The following is an 18132-nucleotide window of genomic DNA, read 5'->3' on the forward strand; positions in this document are numbered from 1 at the left end:
TGGCTTGTCGAGCGGTCTTTTTTTTCCCTTCTTTTTTTCTATTTGGGAGGGATCAATGACATTAGCGTAGGGGATCTCATATCCGTTGTTTTAGTATTTTATCGTCATATATTTTAAATTCTAAACTTTTCTATCCATATCTAACCGCAAATGATCCGTACATTGGAACGTGCCTAAATGATTGTAGTGCGCAGATCGTAATGTTTTCACAAGCTTGTAACTATCCTAAAGAATCACACGTGATGGGGCTGACAAGATGCGGCTCTTGGCGCGTGGTGGTTTTGCCCAAACTCGGCATATCGCATCAAACGACAACTCTGCAGATTCCCTCACTCCTTGTATTAGCTCTGTGGGATTTCTCTCCTTTCCTTGTAAATTTATCATCTCATCTATCTACGTTCGTTTGCCTCACTTGTTTGGTTTTTCTTTTTCTTTTCCCACTATCGACTCATTTCCCGTTTATCAGTTTTGTTTCCCTTGCCCAACCAAGCCCAAAGCTCAAAGCGCAAGCCAAAATCTCATATCACTGCTTGCATCTATCCTTCAAAATGGCAAACAATGATACAAACAACAAGTATCCTAATTTCGGTGCACAGTTGGATGAGAGGATATCTGAACTCAGTAACTCTCTAGTCGGGCCAGGCCATTTGTTTCAATCAAATTCCCAGTTCAGTCAACCATGGCAGGGTGCAACACCATACACACCCGGTGGAGGAGAAGTGGGTGGAGGAGCAGGGGGAGGTTGCCGTAACGACACGTCTCAGCCTCATTCATATCTCACTTATGATGGTCAACAAGATGTCCCTGCAAATAATGAGAATCAAGCAAGGTCAGATGAACTCTCTAGTGAACTAGAGCTTTTACAAAAAAAGCGTGCAGAAGCATTGGCATCAATATCCCAGAAGCGAGCTGCAAGTCGTGGGGAGAATCCTGGAAAACCAGACGTTGCACGAGGGAGCTCGGGGACTCAGGCTTCTATGGCTCAAGGCTCAAATTCTGCCTCTAATCAACCGCAACGCGCAAAGAGATCCGCGGTTGATCAAAGTGTTGAGAGTCAAGGTAAAGGTGAAAGCTACGCTGGGAGGATGGGTGCAGTTGAACACCAAAAGTCTCATCCCGGCCAGGTAGCTTCAGCCGAGGATATTGATGGTTTGCTCGCCGAGGGTAGAGTGTCAGCAGCAGCGAATGCTTCCAAATCAACTGCTAAGGGCCACCTTAGTGGTGAATATGCTAGTACTCTCCAACGGGCTTCTATTCTTTCAGACGAAAACAGTTCTCCAGCAACAAATTCCAACGCTCACAGACATCAAAGTACACATGAACCAAGCCCCAAACTGGGATTTGATGGCCAGAAGGTCAGCTACACTCCTGCCGTAAGCGAAACAGCGGGATCAAGTGTTGCGGACAACATCGATGTTACTCCCCATAAGGATTTGAAGTCCATGTCAGGGCAATATTCGCGATCTGAGCACAAATCATATCCAGAGCGACGTGTGTATGAACCACCCAGGCCTATGGCAGACAGCCCTAATCCAAAGTCACGTGTATATGGACCACCAAGGCAACTCCCGACTCGTTCTGTTTACCGAAGCAATGGCTCACCTCCCACGTCTGACTGCAACCCGGATAGACATCCGCCTTCTGAAATGCTAGCTAGCTGGGAAGCTAATAATGAGTTCTCCAAGTTACAATCCAATGAAGTTGAAGAGCTCCGCGAATGGCTTGAGTACACTGGTTACTATGATGAAAATTATCGTCGTGGAAAGCTACATCGCTTCAAGCGACTAACTGCTTTGGAGCGTGAGAAGGAGGAGCTTATGAGAGAAGAGCTACAGGAACGTGACGCTTTGGCCAAAAGCAGCGACCGGGGTTCTTATTCAATTGCTCGCAGTCATTCCTTTGATTCGTTAGGCCATGATCCGCAGGCATCTCCTTCCATGCCTCCTCCTCGGTTCATTCCCAGGATCAACACCAAGTCTATCACACCAAAACCTGACGATACCGAAAGAGAATTAAACTCAGGAGTGTCTGATGAGCATATATCCAACCATGCCTCCTCTGGCAAACTCTCAAAAAGGCAGTTCTCTGATTTTGAAAGTGGTGCTCAGCCGCATGAAAGAGTGGAGAAAATGGTGCGGACTCAATACAACGGCAACCCAAAGGGTGTGTTACATAGCGAAGAAGGTTGGTCGCCAGCAAGAAAATCACGAATGAAGGGATTGTGCACTTGAGACAAAAACTGACAAAATATCCAGAAGCAGTCCCAATCTTCATGAATAAAGACCGCATGAACATGATCAAAGACCATAAATCCCCTAATGGTGATAACTCCGTGCTTGGAGAAGATAAGAAGTTCACTGATCAGGCCTCTGGTAATTGGGGCAAAAACACTGATCCTTTCATTCAAAATTCTCAACAGCAACCAGATGAGGACCAGGTGGATTCACATGAAGGCCGGGGCGAATCTGCCTTTTGGCGAGGCCGTGGCCGTGGCCGTGGTCGTGGTCGTGGATTGGCTCGTGGCCGCGGACGCGGTCGCGGGGGGTTCAGTGCAGGTTCGACTCGTGGAGTTTATTCATATAGTGGAGTGAAAGGGTCTGAAGAGTTGGGCCTAGTGGTAGGAGGTGTGTTCCCTAAACAATATGAAGCCCTTCTTGGCCAATGGTTGATTTATTAACGTGTCGACTCAGACGTCAGTTACTTCTTGATCAAGTGCGTTGCATATGATATGGTCAATACAGCCAAAATTGAAGTATGCGTCATTATCCCTACCTCTTTTTATCCGAAGCTACTTGACTTATGAGTAAAAAGATGAACCTCTGACAAACTCTGGCTAGGGAACTTGGGCAACACAACTAAAAAACGTGGAGAAATTTGCTGAAGCTTTCGATAATTCTCGTCATGTGGTGCTTGTCTTTTCTGTGAACCAGAGCGGGGCATTCCAGGGTTATGTATGAAAATGAAGCCTTCTCGGACCCTCTTTAACGTAAAATCCTCAACTAACCCTTGCTTACAGGCACGGATGGACACTCGTCCCGGGGATCCAGGCGTTACGACCCCGAGTTGGTTCAAAAGACCTGGCTTGCCGCTCGGTCCACCGTTCAGAATCACCTGGTACAATACCGTGGAAACAATGTTCAAATATGTTGGACATCTTAAAAACCCTTACAATGAAAACCACGACGTCACCTATGCCAGAGATGGTCAGGAATTAGAAGCAGATTGCGGTCGCGTTCTCTGTGGACTTCTTGATAAATCACTGGACTTCGTGTCCCCGTCAGGCTAGCTTCGCATGGAAAGAGGGAGCGAGGAACCATGTCAAAAAGCTGACCCTGAGGAAGTTTGTAGGCCTCTTACCCGTTCCGCTGTGTACGTGTCGTGTGCATGTACCACGCGCGGGGGTTACGTTTACAATCATTCTTAAAAAATTGCTTATTTTTGCCAGTTGATGGGAAAAGGGAGGCCAACTTTTTTTTAACAAACCGAAAATACATTTATGGTAGACTTGATCTTGATCTACCAACGGCAGCTACAGACCAATATTGAGTGCTAAGCAGCGGCCCGTTTTTCATAGCGAGGTCACAACAAATCGCCACGTATATACAACCCAATGCTCTTAATAGATTATCAAAGCCATGTATGCATGTATGTGTACACACATACATACCACCAGCGTTCGTTTTTCATTTTTTTCTCAGCGTTCGAGTTGGTACTTACTGCCTATCTGAAAGCTCTCCAGTTTTATCTTGTAGCAGAGCAACATCAACAACAACGCTACGTTCCATCAGCGCATGTTGAGCTTTGAGCTTTGCTAATACCTCGTCCATTCTCTTTCTATACGTGCTTTTATTTTATTTTATTTCCCTCCTTCTCACGCTACATGCTATTATATTGGACTGATCATTGGAACTTGGAAAGTCCACTTATTATACGGCATCGTAGCGAATTTGGGGGGGGGGAAATAAATTATTTTGATCAAATTGACGTATGACATTTTTTGTCCCCACGACCCCTTTGTGCATATACAGCTCATTCCCGCTTGCTATAATCCCCCCCCCCCCCCCCCCAAAAAAAAACACAGATACACATGTCATCAAAGCTCTATACACTCAGTCAGTCACTGATCAAGAGTAGGAGATGATGGTGAGAGTGCGCCAGTAGTATGAGAGTTTATCACAGATGAGTGAGAAATGATCAGAATAATTTAAATCAAGATTAAAACATTTCTTTACCAAATATTTGAAACTTGATTTGATAGAATGAAAAGATGTTTATGTGAATTACATTATATTCAACTATAATCATGATCAAGCTTCTCTTATAGAAATAACTGGTTGGAGTTTGTTTTGTTTTTCGAGATTTAAGCCAGCATCATAAAAAAAAAAATTTGAAAAAGAAATTGAAAAGAAATAGTAGAAAAATCCCAAAGCCGAAACCATTCCTATCAACACCAAATATGAAAAATTCCAACCCAAGGGGTAAAAAGGGGGCCCGCAGATGAAAAGAAAACAGATTAAAAAACCTCAAAGTCAAACCAAAGCCTCCCAGCCTTCGCTGAACAGTTTCCCCCCTAACGCACAGCCTCAGTCTTAAATGTCTTGAAGGAGTGAATCCGCGCATGGATAACATCTTTCGGCTCGTCTGTATCCAACTCCCTTAAAATCCCATTCGCAACATCATACAAAACCCCATGAAGCTCCAGCCCGCGCTCCTCAATCGCATCCAGGACGACACTATTTTCCTTCAGCGTGCGCAGGCCCTGGCGCACATTGATCTCCGCCAGCTTCTGCGCTGCCTCTTGGGAACTCAGACTATTGAGGAGCCCTATGTTCTGCTCGCGAAGGTGGCGGAGGGGCATGAGCCAGGTATCCAGGATGCCTAGCCGCTTATTCGCGAGCGCGGCGGAAATGCCACCGCAAGATGTGTGGCCGCATAACACGATGTGCTTGACTTGCAGATACACGACTGCGTATTCGATGACGGAGGAGGAGCTCATGTCGTTGTAATGGATTACGTTGGCGATGTTACGGTGGACGAAGACGTCGCCGGGTTGCAGGCCGAGGATGGCTGTTTCAGGGCATCTAGAGTCGGAGCAGCCGATCCAGAGGATTTCTGGGTGTTGACCCGTTGCTAGTTTGGGGAAGAGGGCTGGGTCGTCCATTGCGGTTTTGGTTGCCCATTGTCTGTTTTTCAATAGGGCAACTCGATAAACGTCTAGAATGGGAAAGGAACGAGGTTAGCTTCGATTCCCCCAATAAATGCGGAGGGTATGAAAAACGTAGAACATTTAACAAATGCCCAACGATGGATCTGGGAAAAAGGGCGCTGATCTAGCATAGAAAAGTAACGTCCTGACAATAGCCTTTTTGCCACAGGATAGCATAGAAATGTGAAAGTCAGGGGGAAATAGTATACCGTCTGGAGTTTGAGAAACTTGGATTGCACCGTTTGCAGTCATCGTAACCAAAACAAATAGAAAGTTCTTTCACACGTGGATTCCCCTCAGCGACTTAGGGTAACAGGGCTCGAGGTAGATGTGATTGTTCGTGGAGACGCTCAAGAGGTCGGGTTTCACCTCCCGGGAGGAATGATAATCGCAACGACTAGAAAGTGAGGAGTATTTCTAAGCTCGACACAGCCGAAATTTGTATCCACTTTGGAAAATAACAGTGTTATTACGCCGTAAGTTTTGAAGCTCTCCTGAAAGCCAATTGGTCTCGTGGGTATGGCTAGACTGAGCTGAAAAACCTAACGATGCAGCAGCGTTAAAAAAAAACGAAGTCAAGCTATAATTTATGAATTAGTTTCCAGTTATGAAAAGTGTCAACATTCATGAAAAGGGTTTCCTTTTGGGTGTTTGTGATATAAATCTGTGTTTCTTTTCCTTAGAAGAAGAAGGGCGAGTCTCCACCAAGCAGATAGGAAATGGAAAGAGCCAGCAGCCGGGATGTAAATCAACAGCGCGGCGGGAAACCGGAAATTGAAATAAATATGCTGTGAAGGGGACCAAAGAACTGGTGCTTTTTTTTTTTTTTTTTTTTTTTTTTTTTTTTTTTTTTTTTTGCCGCCTGTTTCACAGCCAAGCAAAGCAAGTAGTCCCGCGCCCAGAGGGGGGAGGGAATATGACTTTCGGGTGCTTCCTTATATACCTGCAGAGTACAAGTAAAAAGATAAGGCTGCCTGAAGGGTGTGGGGGGGTAATGCGAGAGGGCGAGCTGCTGCGCTGGAAAGCAATGCACCAAATCACAAAGATATAAGATAGCTGACTTTCCATAAACAACTGGAAATCTTGTGGACGCCAAAACTTGGCCTAGCCTCTAGCTCTGCCTTAGAAATGGGTGGGAAAACGGTGAGGTAAGGGCAGTTTCTGCAGATGGAAAGAAACCAGTTACACTGCCAATCAATGCCCAGGAGCACGAAGAGGACAGATGTACGCCGAAGAGAAATATAGAAATGGGATATCTAGGCAAAATGCGACCTTCTAACTTCCCCAATCGCACAAGCAATGGCTTGGAGGGAGGTGTAACAGGGAACGAGTCGCATCCTAAGGGCGGGGTATATGATTATTGCAAATCATTGATTCGCCATCATCTACCATCGTTCATTTTGCGTGGTGATGATAATGGGGTTTTGAATGTAGCGGGGCCAGGTATGCTTTGTCTAACCCACTCAACGCCCTCGGCCGGGGGAAGGGGAATTTTGAAAGCGGCAAACAGAACGCAAAGAATAACCAGCGAGCAAAGCAATAATAATAACTACATGCAGAGCGTACTTAATCACTTAATTGATGAGAGCCCTTCCTTGTCAACTCAATCGATGACCAGCTCCGGGTATTCCACCGTTTTCGTTCCAGCGGCAACTAGCTGGCTCAGGAGGCGAGGGTGAGGGAAGACGATGACGATAACGATGGCGACAATAAGGTGCTGGTAGGATAGAGAGGAGACGTGGTGATGAAAAGAGAGCTATCACGGTCTGGTGCTTGGGGGGAAGAAACCCATTCTTATTTCTCTGGGTGGAGGGGGAGAATGGGAAAGAGGCGGGAGGGAGGGGAAATGGGGGCGGGGTGGGCTGCTCTGTGCCGATAATACAAAAAAGAAGAGAGAAACAAAAGGAACTGGGGAACAGGCCCCGAAGCGGTTGAGTTGTGCACCGGTGTGCTCGTGGCCAGACGGCTGGTCTGGTGGGATTGGGGAGTGGATGGTCTGCAGAAACAAGCTGCTGTCCACACGGCCGGCCGTACGGCGTCGTGCGTAGTTTTTATCACCTGGAAATACATAAGACGCAGCAGATTGATACAGGCTATCGAACCAAAGGATGGACCTTGGCACGCTGGCAAGCGGATTCCGGGGGATGAGATATACGCGATGTATGTACAAGTACCCCGTACACCCTATAGTTTTACTTTAGTTTCAGTCTGGTTATTCGAAAGATTTACTTACGCGTTCTATATTTCTGTGACCTTGCCCGCTGCTACATATTTTGTGCGGCCCTTAAACCTCATAGATTGGAGCACGCTGGACTTGTAAGATATGATTGCATAGTTAGTAGTCTGGATAATCCGTAAACAAGATGAGATGATGTGAAGCGTTCTGAGGGGAACAAACAAAAACAAACACTCCATAGCATACATCACATGACGCTCTCCATAGCTTCCACTAGCTTGTTGTCGCTTGTTTGAGCCTCCTTTTTTAAGCCTCCGGAGAAGGTTCAACCTTTCCGAGAAATCAATCTAACTATTTCTACCAGGGTCGAGTCAGCTCCAATGGGTCTGTTATTCAGAATAGCCAATACTAACTACTACGTATATACGAAGTATTATTATTATTATTATGTTAGTGCGGGGAAGACACAGCTTGAATCCCCGATATTGGCTCTTCTCGACAAAAAGGACACGTCCATATAGATTATTTAACTAACGAACACGTACGGAGTACGGACTGTAATTAAATGATGATGATGGCATGCAAACTTTGCCCTGACGAGGTGAGGTGCCGCTGCCTGTCCCCTTGGCCTGCCTACATTATGAAACATACACAGAGGCTGATGCCATACGCAGCATACATAATAAACGACGCATCAATCCCATCAAAGGAAGACCTAGAACCTTAAAAACTTAAAAATTGCTCAACCCCCTGGAATGAGCTCATTATTATTTCTTGCCAAAGGTTCCCCAGCGCTGTGTGATGTCAGTGGAAGGCCTGCCAAGACACACTATCCACTGGCCTTTGTCCGCATAACAAATCATTCGTCCAACCTAGCGGAACGTTTAAACAATCGAACAGACTAAAAAAGACGAATACGTATTAACCTCCATTACGCCGAAAAGCCGAGTATCCCTATTGAGAAATACTTCTTCCGTTCTACCTTACTCTCTTGTACCATTAGTATGGCACAGCCAAGTTTCCATATGGTAAACCCTAATATTTTAGTGGCATGCTCATCATCATTCTGGAAGTAACATCTTCAAATATCTCTCTTCAGCGTACGTAAAGAGAGCTTCTATTATATTTAATATATTGTGTCATTGGTTATATGAGCTGCCGGGTCCGGGCTCTAACCACTAGGCCAAAAAGACCATAAGACAACTGGCTGCTTGCCAGCCGCGCCCGGCACCCATCCTTATTTGTTTGTGGTGGCTTGCCGGCGCCTGCGGCCTGCCCCGGCCCCTGGGCCTACCGTTTTATTTTTTATAAAATAATTGACTTGTGAAGTTGTGATTGATATTGAGATATTCTTCTTCTTCACAGTTTTAAATAAATCTATGAGAATATTTAATTATCTTGAGATAATTTATTGGAAAATTTAATATATCTGTAAACTTGAAAATAGCTGCTTTTAAAAAATATACTGACTGACACTGAACAGTAACTATTCTAGTCAATTCAATAACAAATAGATGAATAAAATAGAAGAGTTCATTATAGTTTTTCAGAATCAACTATTAAATATTATATAAAATGTGTAATATTAACTATTTTTCATCTTGAGATTAATAAAAAATATCTAGTATAAGTATTATAGAGAAGAGATTATTTTTGTGAAGTAATTATATAAAAATTCTCTTTATCAATATAAGTTTATACAGTCATACTATTTAATTTTAGTAAGTATTAAATTATTAATATTAAATTTTTAACTAGTAATCAATTATTCTTTGAACTGATAGAACTTAGATTAAATCTAAGTAACTTATAAAATAGAAAAAAAGCTGAATTCTATCTATATAATAGATAAAATTTAAAGAAAAAAAAAATTATTCTAAGAATTCTTTAGTGAAATTATAAAGAGATTATATCTATTATAAGAAAAGAATTGAGAAATAATCAGTAAAATTTATAATATTATAATATTCAATATTCTCTTATCTTGAAGATAATAACATAATTAGTGAAATTTTCTACTATTTTTCTGCTTATTCACTGAAAGTCACTAATTTAGCTTTTCTCTTGACTATATTAAGACAGTAAGATATAGCGCTAATTATCATCATCTTTAGACAAGAGAATAGTAGATTAATCTTTTAAATATTCTATTAAATATATAGTCTTTTCTATTCATGAATAAATATATGAATTTTGATTTGAAATTGATGTAAGATGAAGTTTTAGAGTATACTGTAATAGAGATTTTTTAAAATCTTTAATATAAAATCTTCTCTAGAGATTATATCAGTTTATTTCTCTGATCTGAACTCAATTGCATTAAAATCTTATGAAACTGTGATTCTGTGAATGCAGAAAAATGATGAGATGAGAAAAATCTTTTTTATAATAATATACTTTGAGAGATAATTAGAAATGTTTGAGACTATAACAGAGAAGCAGTTGCACGAGCTTATAGTAGAGATAGACATATATAGCTGTTTACTATTAAACAGTTACAGAGACAGAGAGTGACTGTACAGGATTTTAATATTATTATTAATCCCATGATAATGAGAAGACAATCTTCAAACTTGAGAATGCCACATAAGCCCTCATAATGATGATTTAGGGGGCCCCTATCTAGTCAATCCCTATCTAGTCAATCATTCCAGCAGCCCATCCCAGCCAAAAAACATATCAATCCGATCCCGCAGAGACACTTTCTTTGGCGCCACAACGGCTGTGCTGGTTGTAGTGGGCTCCGAGGCTGTGCCACTACTGCCATCATTATTCTTCAATTTCGTTTGGGTCGAAATTCGGGTAGGGTCATATCTATCTTCAGTCCCTATTCGTGGAGCGGGACCAGCTTCCCGAACAATTTGAGCTTGAGCTGCCTTGGTTTGCATATCCCCTCGCTCTCCTGCATCATTCTCGACGCTCCTTGCATTCTCAACGTTCCTAACATTCTCGCTATCCATAAAAGTTACCTCCCTCCCATTAACAGCATTGAAAATATGCCCCAACAGACCTCTGTCAACGACGGACGCCTTCTCCCGAGCAAACCAGTTGAAACTACCGAGGGGGCGCTCGACCTGAACATAGCTTCGTGGACAAAGTGGTCCAAGGCACTCTTGTGGACTGATTTGGCTTTCAATACTTGGAGGCCCAAGATGTTGAGTAACGAGGACCACGACCACGGATAGTAGGATTATTTTCATCGAGCCCAGTGGAACACGCGCGACATAAATCTGAACCAAGTCACTTAATTCCTGCATAATGGCCATGGAGAAAAGGACTACTCGAACCAGCTGATGTACACACCAATAAGGCATGCTTTCCGTTTCAAATGTCGGTAACCCCAAATAACCCAGATCTTCCAGGTCATCTTGCTCCCATTTGCTCCCAGCTTTCTCTAGAGCGTTTTCCCCAGACTCCGTTTCCTCCTTCAAGACCGGATTTCCTAGAGTTTCCATTTGCAGCTGACTACGGAGCAATGGCGCATACTCTGTCTGGGTCGCTGGTTTCTCAAAAAACAGTTTCGGCACCCAAGTTTGCGAAATTGATGCCCCGTAGGGGACTTCCCAGGTTATACGAAAACACCCATCGAGCTCATCTTCCTTACAGAAAATCCTTATTCTCGTTGTCCCAATATCAGCAGCGTTTGCGGTCCTTTTGCCCACACGGAAGTCCCTGCTACCCTTCTCCATTGTCCATTCGAAATCACCCCCGGGTCCATCGCTGATAATAACTGGAATGAAGCCCTCATCGGCACAGAGAATTTTCTGGTAAAGAGACAACGCGCAAACCGCTGTGTACTCCACAACAGCTCTCGTACGAGCTCTCGGGTGACACCTCAAAACCATTCTTACTTCATGGTTCAAGATACGGTTATCGCGCGACTCGCTTGTCAGCAGTTCTACAGCTCGCATCGATAAAGCAAATGGTTCAGCGATATCGAAGTCCGCAATAAAACCCGCGCCGTCGGGAGCCACGCTCAGTAAACCTCTAGCTCCGCAATCCAACTTCTTATTAACTGAACCGTGGAGGATGGCTAACTTAACAGTCCCTTTACCTCCTTGTTTTTCGATTGGTAAACCGGGTATCTTCAGAAGTTGCCAGCCGCCCGGCTGCAGGGGGCCTAGTTTTACTTTCAAATCGAATCCAATAGTATAAGCCGTTGGGACAGAGGTTTCTGGGGATAAAATATAAAAATCTCTGCCGAGTTCTTCTACTATGGCGAGCTCTGGGGCTGGAATAACGGATTCCATGTGGAGGTGCTGTCCCAAGTCGCATTTCTTTGCCAATTCTTCCGCCGAATTCCATGGCATGCTCAGTTGGGATGATGTGGAAGGACTCGGCAACGTGATTGGCTTTTGAGCCTGGCTCTGGTCCAGTATGCCCGTGCTTTGAGAATCACTCTTTTCACTTGCTGGAGTGTTCTCTTTATGGCCTTTCGCGTGTTCTGTCGAGTATCTAGTGGGGTGCAAGGATCGAGATTGAGAGTACTCCTTTAATATTCCATTACCCTCGTTTGTCTTGAGCCAAGTTGAAACGTACACCGACTTATCATTATCTTTTTGACCACTCTCTTTTTCTTGGGTGGTAATTCCGACGTCACTTTGCCAAGGACCCCGGATGTTGCGGCGGGAACCCGTCAGATCAGGCTGCGGGAAGAAGCGGTCAAAGAGAGGAGGAACTTGTCTCACTGCGCCATATGAAAATTTTCTAGTGGGTGATTGCGGTGACTCTGACTCCTGATCAACCCAATGTTTATTCGAATCAGCGGGTAGCGTATTCGGTAGCTTCACTGGCGAGAACTGTTCGTTTCTGGGGGTGGAAGGTATAGGAGAAGGCGATTCATTTCCCGGAACAGGAAATATATCAGATGGAGGACTCATTGTCTTGGAAGGCGAATCAGACATATCTCTAAAATTACCTCCAGACTCCGACGAGTGTGATAACTCTTCAGAGGGACTAGAAGATTTTGCTAGCCGCTGTGCTTTAACGGGTATCCTGCTCACTATCCGTTTCTGAGGCTTTGGGGTCTTGGTAGGCGAAGAGAATAAGGATGTCTCTTGGTCACATGTATCAGTAACCTTGATTTCTTTTTCAGTGCCATACAAGCCTGTTATCGGAAGGCCTCCAAACCCATCAGGACCATTCATGCCACCCTTCAGATCTGCTAACATGGCCTCCATCTCAAAAACCAGATCACCATTTATTGCACGAGCGGTATCGAGACTTTGGACACCGGAATTAGTGTCACTACTTTCTGAAATATCTGTTGCCGATATATCAGTGCTCCTGCTAGCCCCACCATCGTAGCCGTCATCTTCGCCATCGCGGCTATACACAGATTCTTTTTCGAGCGCTAGCACCAGCTCACCAAACGAAGGCAGTCGGCTGAGAGTGCTTGTTGGGCTAGGGGGGAACAGCCTTCTTTTTGTAGGAGGTGGGGATAATTCCATCCCCTTCCGGTATAAGGTCCGTGGCGTTTCATTTAGAGACTCAGTTCCCTCACTCGTAATTCTCTTTAAAATATCGGAGCACTCCATACTCCTCCTGCAGCTCACCCCTGACAAGTTGATAGATTTTTCATCGGATATCTCCTCCAGATGATGGGGAAGACGACTGGCCTCCAGTAGCTTAGCTGGTCCATCAAATTGTAGCAGCTCAACACCATCATTGCTCAGGTCAAGCAGACGTAACCTAGTATTTGGTGCGGACACGAACTTTTTTCCCCATGTATCAGATTGAATCCAGGCATAAAGCACTTGTTGATATAATTTGATGAGGAGCTATCAAGGAAACAGTGGTCCAAGGCCAAAAAAAATGGGGGGTGTATCCGGCAATATCTTACCTCGATCTTCGCGTGTAACGCAACTTGGCTACTCGGGTTACCATCCCACTCACCACTCAAATCGATACGATTGATCACCGGCTGAAGGATAGATTCTGATGCCATCGTTCCAATATCATGAAACCGGGTGCCTGGGCCACCTACTAACCCTCCTTACTGCAGTTTTGAATGGCGGCAATAATAGCGTTGGTCGTTGGATCTCAGTCACCCCATAGGACACCTGTAAAACGAGAGCTGAACTTGAAACCGTAACAAAACGACACAATCGAGAGACATAAAGGGGGAGGATGAAAGCGAAGATGGGTGGGACTTGGGAATAAATTCCGAAGACTGAGACTGAGTGTTGATAAAAAATTAAAAAAAAAATCTAAAAAAATCTAAAAAGCGCGGCAAGCTCGACGTTGTTTTAACACAACAACACAGCACACAGCACACAGTGTTGGGTGCACTGGGGAAACAACGCCCTGGGAGGCTACACACACAAACAAACACATATATTATTACATCAAGGTATGTTGTCTATGTTGTCTATGTTGTTCGTGTTGTTGGTGTATGCTGGATAGCTTCCGTTACAGTTACAGCCTTGTAAGGCATGCAATCATAGCTCTAATCTTCTGCGATGGAACGAACGAGCTCTGGTGCATCATGTTCATGTCGTTATTAAGGGGCGGGAATCCCTGCCATTATCAAAACAAAATAAGAACAGGCATTCTTGTTTTATATTATACCTTAAAATCACCGTGCATTAAAGCCCCTAAATTGATTGAATCTCAACAAAGAACTAGATGAGGTCAGAGATACATTAGTTGACTCCTATACCATTATGAACTAGAGAAGACCCTATTAAGTTATCATTTTAATTGCCCTGTATCCTGAGATCCCGGTTCTCTAAAAGTCCACGCCTTTACCGTTAAGAACTGCCAGCCCCACGTTTAACAGCCTATAGTTTTGAGAATGCACCGCAAGCTCCAAACAAGACAAACAAGAAAGCATAGCAAGAGAAACGGAAAAGGGCGTCCAATAAACTACTTTTATATGAAGGAAAGGAATGCCCCACTGCAAAAAGAGAAAAAATATATAACATACTGTACAAGAAGGAACCAAGGAATGATGCAATTTTTTATGAAACCCCCAGTGAAAAGAAAAAAAAAATAGCATAAAAATAAGACCTGTATGTCCCTTAGGCACCAGGTATGGCTATAGTGTTCCGAACCGGACCCGTTCACTCCCCCCCTTCCATTGACACCTCCCGTGCAAGTCTATCCAAACGAACGAGTATGGAAATGGAGAAATATCATGTCAGAATACAAGGAAGAATCATAAGCCGAAATGAAAGCGCGGGATAAAAAAATATATATAATATAAACAGTCGATCACACGATATTCGTAGAGAGTACGTTATTGCTGCGTTGTGGTAGACGAGCCAGGAGCATCGAAAGCAGCCTGACTGTCACTCCCGTATCTCTCGCCATTGGTCGAGGGACCCGGCTGAGAGGGGAGAATTGGTGGAGTTCCTTGCAAGGATGGATCGTAGTACGCTCGCGGATTGCCGTTACTATTCGACGGAGCTACTTGCCGGTTCGACTGCAGAGGAGGTAGGATGGTTGAGCCTGAAGGTTGGTACTGAGATCGTTGGTACATTTGGGGCATCATCCCCATGCCGGCGGAACCTAGAGAGTAGATGATTCAGGTGAGTGCCCCTGTGGGTAGGCAGAACCGGTTTGTCTCACTTGAGAAGGACTCTGCATGTGTCCTGCGGGTTGACTGAAAGACTGACCAGAAACGATTCCCCCCATATTTGCTGCCTGGCCGGTCCGGCCTGGGGTGGATTCGCCCATTTGCGACATCTGTGCGGAAGAAGAAAGATTGTATGGCATCTGCGCACCCGAGTAAGACTGATACCGTGGTTGCCCCATGTACCCACCCGCTCCAGGGGAGCGGATAGATCCCATAGATTCGTCAGCGAAACCAAAAGGCGTTGGGGTGGATCCTTGCGGTGCCTGTCGAATGGGGTAGTCAGATACCCCAGTGCCAGCAGTTGTATACCCTTGCATCATGCCCTGTTGGTACGCCTGATTTTGGTATGGATTCGTCGCGTGCGGCTGGTACTGGTAGCGAGCATCACCTTCATACAAACCTCGACCACTCATGTCAACGGAGCTTCGTGAACGCTTGGCTTCGGGTCCATTGTAAAAGGGGTAATCTCGGCTTGGCTGGTAAGCAGCTCCGATCTGCTGACTCGACGCGCCGGGGCGCTCTGGTGAACGAGGCTGCGCCAGTGGAGCAGGATATTCTGGCTCCGCTCGAGGCATTGGGCGCTTGCTATTCCAAATCAGCTACCTTTCTACTGAATACCGCGAGAACAGAACTCACAGAAGCGTACGAGCCTCCTTCCGAATTCTCAGCTTAACCCCTTGGTCTGCAAAAGACCTTGAAAGCCATGTAGACTCGGCCATCCCAGGAAAGTTCTTTGGGGGGGACACTATTCAAAATTAGCATTTGCACTAAAGCAATCGCCTTCAAGTAATAACCCACCAGTGAATGGTTTGGAAAGGATTGATTTTATGTAAACGACCTCATCTCTCGTGCCACCACATCTCTTAACCCTGTCAACAAGGTCAGCAGTCATGATAGAAATACGGATTCCACGTGGATCATACTCTCGCATCTCAAACAGGTTAAATTTCAGCCTAAACTCCCCTTCAATCTTAACGGAAAGGTCACCGAAGACGAAAAAACCGCCTTCTAAGGACACCTATGTCAGATACCAACAAACGCTAGAAAATGTCTCGGGGTAGCACTAACCCATATTATCGGTGTCCTTGAGCCGATGGAGTGAAGACACTAAAGTCCCCGCGAGCGCCGTAGATTGAGCTGTGGTCGCCGGCGTATCCTCTGTCGCATTGTACAGGGTGCAGCACATAAAGTAAAACGGACTTTGTAGGTAGTTCCTGGACGCGCTGTAAGCAATTATACCTCTTAAGCTTCGTCGCACGGGAGCCTTACTGCCCAGGGTCCTTTGTTTCATCTATCTTCAGCTGGATTATAGGCGGAGGATCCACCGGCTTGCGTTCTGCGCAAACGAAAAGAACGAAAATAGAAAAGACCATCAGTCCTCAGTTCACAAATGAGAAGAGAATTACTCGGAATGGGAAATGATCAAGTCACCTTTCTCCTTCCCTCCTGCTACACGGGCCCGCTCCGGATTCTGGCGAACCGTAAGCCGAAAGTCCGCACTAACACGCGCAGGAATGTCAGCGGAATTTTTCTGTGTAGATACGTTAACAAACGGAGAACAGAACAACGCACCTTTGAAGAGCCGGCCGCTGTGTAACAGGGTCCTCTGGAAATGTCGGTGCGCTCATGAATATCAGAGTGTTGCGAGTGTTGGCTTGTAAAAATATCCAGGGAACACTTTAGCTCTCCTCCACGCGAAATGGTTCGTAAGACCCAAGGATTGGTATAATGATCCTTGTAGGGCGTACCTAGGGTTAAGAATGGCACTTGGTAGTGGGTTCTTCCCAAGTCTACACCTAGATCGAAAGGAGGTCGACTATAAAGATAAACGGGTAATAGTGCCTGGGTTGGAGGGGAAGAATATTAAGCGTTATATCATGAGTAGGGAGAGCCTGCGGGATAAATCAGTACCGTCGAAAGTGAAGGTATAGTCGAGTGGTAGTGTCGTCAGAAAACCTTTGCGCTTAATGTGGGAGCGGAGCCTGGCCAAGCGGCAATATTGCTTAATTCGCTTCACTACCAGTGCCCACCAAGGAGTCTCTGGGGGTACTATTATTACCTAGTGTTTGTTCCCTCGCTAATAGCGGTCTCCCGGACGAAAAAGATCTTCGTAACGACTTGACCGAGTATGGTGCCCTTGTTTGGATCGGAGCAAAGTGGAGTGAACCGCCCTTGCAGTTGTTCTGAACTTCTGAAGAGCCTAACAGCCCTGCGACTCCACTGGAACAGCCACGGGAGGGAGAAACAGAAACAAGCAAAACGTCACAGAAGAGCTGAAGACGGGTTCCCGAACTCGACTCCCAGCTATGATGCGTTGACACACACTTCGTACCGTAGTTTCTATCCTGGCCGCGCTTGCAATCGTGAGAAGGTTGTGGACGAACCAAGGATCCGATCTGGACTGCCCGGTATATTTGAGTTCAACGGTCGACACTGCCTAGAACCCTAACGGGATAAAGGAGGGTCTCGTTGGGGGAGTTGTCTTCGAGGCAATCCTGCTCGACAACTAGCCGAATGCCGTCCGTTTGCAGCAGATAGGTAGTGGTGGTCGTCTAGGAATATCCTATAGACTGATTAACATTCCCGGTGCTTGTTGAGCCTCATGTCGATAAGGTACAACTGACAATGCGTGCAAGCGCTGCGAGTGCGCGCGGTTGCCACTCGACGGGCGCCAGGGAGAAGTCAAACCTTGGTATAGACAATGCTTATCTCTTCTGGTACGTGGGGAACTCTTCGTATCGTGGATCGTGGAAGCAGAAACAAGTCTAAAATGAATCTGGTAAAGGGGCTTGTCCGCATCCCGCTGTAGTATCTTGTACCTGGATCGACACACCTCCTAATATCATTTCCCTGGCAAATTCGAGCGCGAAAAATAAATGAAATCGATGAGCCAGTTGCAGACTCTAACAATCCGGAGTCGTTATCGTGTCGTCACCGTCGTAGTGGAAGGCAGTATGGTTTGCGGTGAGAACCGGCTGAACAATTAGGGATTAGGGGGGGGGGGTTAAAAGGGAATGTCCGAGAGGGGAAACTGTTTAACAATAATGGGAGCTCTTGATCACGCACACACGAGTCTACGACACTTCACAAGGTAATACCCGTCAACGGACAACAGACAACGGACGGCAAACGTGAACACATCCAAGATCGTCGCCAATTGACCAGCACAGG

At 45.4% G+C, this 18132-nt stretch overlaps 5 protein-coding genes across 10 annotated transcripts; 3 read left to right on the top strand and 2 right to left on the bottom strand.

Moving 5' to 3' along the window:
- Positions 1 to 309: 309 nt before the first annotated feature.
- BDCG_08152 (uncharacterized protein) lies at positions 310 to 4427 on the top strand. Its single transcript, XM_045423925.1, has 5 exons — positions 310 to 2184; positions 2256 to 2624; positions 2691 to 2752; positions 2838 to 2951; positions 3017 to 4427. Exons 1-5 carry the CDS (start codon positions 549 to 551, stop codon positions 3284 to 3286), a joined length of 2451 nt encoding a protein of 816 aa, XP_045272764.1. The 5' UTR covers positions 310 to 548; the 3' UTR covers positions 3287 to 4427.
- A 5092-nt stretch (positions 4428 to 9519) lies between these two features.
- BDCG_08154 (uncharacterized protein) lies at positions 9520 to 13329 on the bottom strand (the record flags this gene model as incomplete). Its single annotated transcript, XM_045423926.1, has 2 exons — positions 9520 to 13162; positions 13225 to 13329. The coding sequence occupies 2 exons, from the start codon at positions 13327 to 13329 to the stop codon at positions 10028 to 10030; spliced, it is 3240 nt and encodes a 1079-aa protein (XP_045272765.1). The 3' UTR covers positions 9520 to 10027.
- A 601-nt stretch (positions 13330 to 13930) lies between these two features.
- BDCG_08155 (VosA protein) lies at positions 13931 to 17937 on the bottom strand. Of its 6 annotated transcripts, XM_045423932.1 has the most exons (10): positions 16710 to 17247; positions 16534 to 16615; positions 16393 to 16460; positions 16231 to 16297; positions 16030 to 16175; positions 15885 to 15966; positions 15760 to 15830; positions 15598 to 15706; positions 14955 to 15546; positions 13960 to 14894 (listed from the first exon to the last, which is right to left on the bottom strand). In XM_045423932.1, the coding sequence occupies exons 2-10, from the start codon at positions 16587 to 16589 to the stop codon at positions 14874 to 14876; spliced, it is 1212 nt and encodes a 403-aa protein (XP_045282438.1). In that variant the 5' UTR covers positions 16590 to 16615; positions 16710 to 17247; the 3' UTR covers positions 13960 to 14873. The 6 variants fall into 6 exon arrangements, with proteins under 6 accessions (XP_045282440.1, XP_045282438.1, XP_045282442.1 ...); XM_045423928.1 differs by adding an exon at positions 17650 to 17937 and having other exon boundaries at positions 13931 to 15546; positions 15885 to 15969; positions 16534 to 17524; XM_045423930.1 differs by adding an exon at positions 17586 to 17661 and having other exon boundaries at positions 13960 to 15546; positions 15885 to 15969; positions 16534 to 17524.
- BDCG_17743 (uncharacterized protein) lies at positions 16722 to 16892 on the top strand (the record flags this gene model as incomplete). Its single annotated transcript, XM_045426815.1, has 1 exon — positions 16722 to 16892. The coding sequence occupies one exon, from the start codon at positions 16722 to 16724 to the stop codon at positions 16890 to 16892; it is 171 nt and encodes a 56-aa protein (XP_045282443.1).
- BDCG_17744 (uncharacterized protein) lies at positions 17090 to 17410 on the top strand (the record flags this gene model as incomplete). Its single annotated transcript, XM_045426816.1, has 1 exon — positions 17090 to 17410. One exon carries the CDS (start codon positions 17090 to 17092, stop codon positions 17408 to 17410), a length of 321 nt encoding a protein of 106 aa, XP_045282444.1.
- Positions 17938 to 18132: the final 195 nt, after the last annotated feature.

The sequence above is a fragment of the Blastomyces dermatitidis genome (assembly GCF_000003525.1).
Source record: "Blastomyces dermatitidis ER-3 genomic scaffold supercont1.10, whole genome shotgun sequence".
NCBI classification, from domain to species: Eukaryota; Fungi; Ascomycota; class Eurotiomycetes; order Onygenales; family Ajellomycetaceae; genus Blastomyces; species Blastomyces dermatitidis.

Bases quoted from the DNA above. Each gene is read 5' to 3' on its own strand.
- BDCG_08152 (XM_045423925.1), top strand. From the start codon at position 549: ATGGCAAACAATGATACAAACAACAAGTATCCTAATTTCGGTGCACAG. The intron at 2,185-2,255 runs GTTGGTCGCCAG...CAAAATATCCAG, and splicing joins TGTGTTACATAGCGAAGAAG to AAGCAGTCCCAATCTTCATG. The intron at 2,753-2,837 runs GTATGCGTCATT...AACTCTGGCTAG, and splicing joins TCAATACAGCCAAAATTGAA to GGAACTTGGGCAACACAACT.
- BDCG_08155 (XM_045423927.1), bottom strand. From the start codon at position 16,589: ATGAGCGCACCGACATTTCCAGAGGACCCTGTTACACAGCGGCCGGCT. The intron at 15,831-15,884 runs GTATGATCCACG...CCTTGTTGACAG, and splicing joins AACCTGTTTGAGATGCGAGA to GGTTAAGAGATGTGGTGGCA. The intron at 15,547-15,597 runs GTGAGTTCTGTT...GATTTGGAATAG, and splicing joins AAGGAGGCTCGTACGCTTCT to CAAGCGCCCAATGCCTCGAG.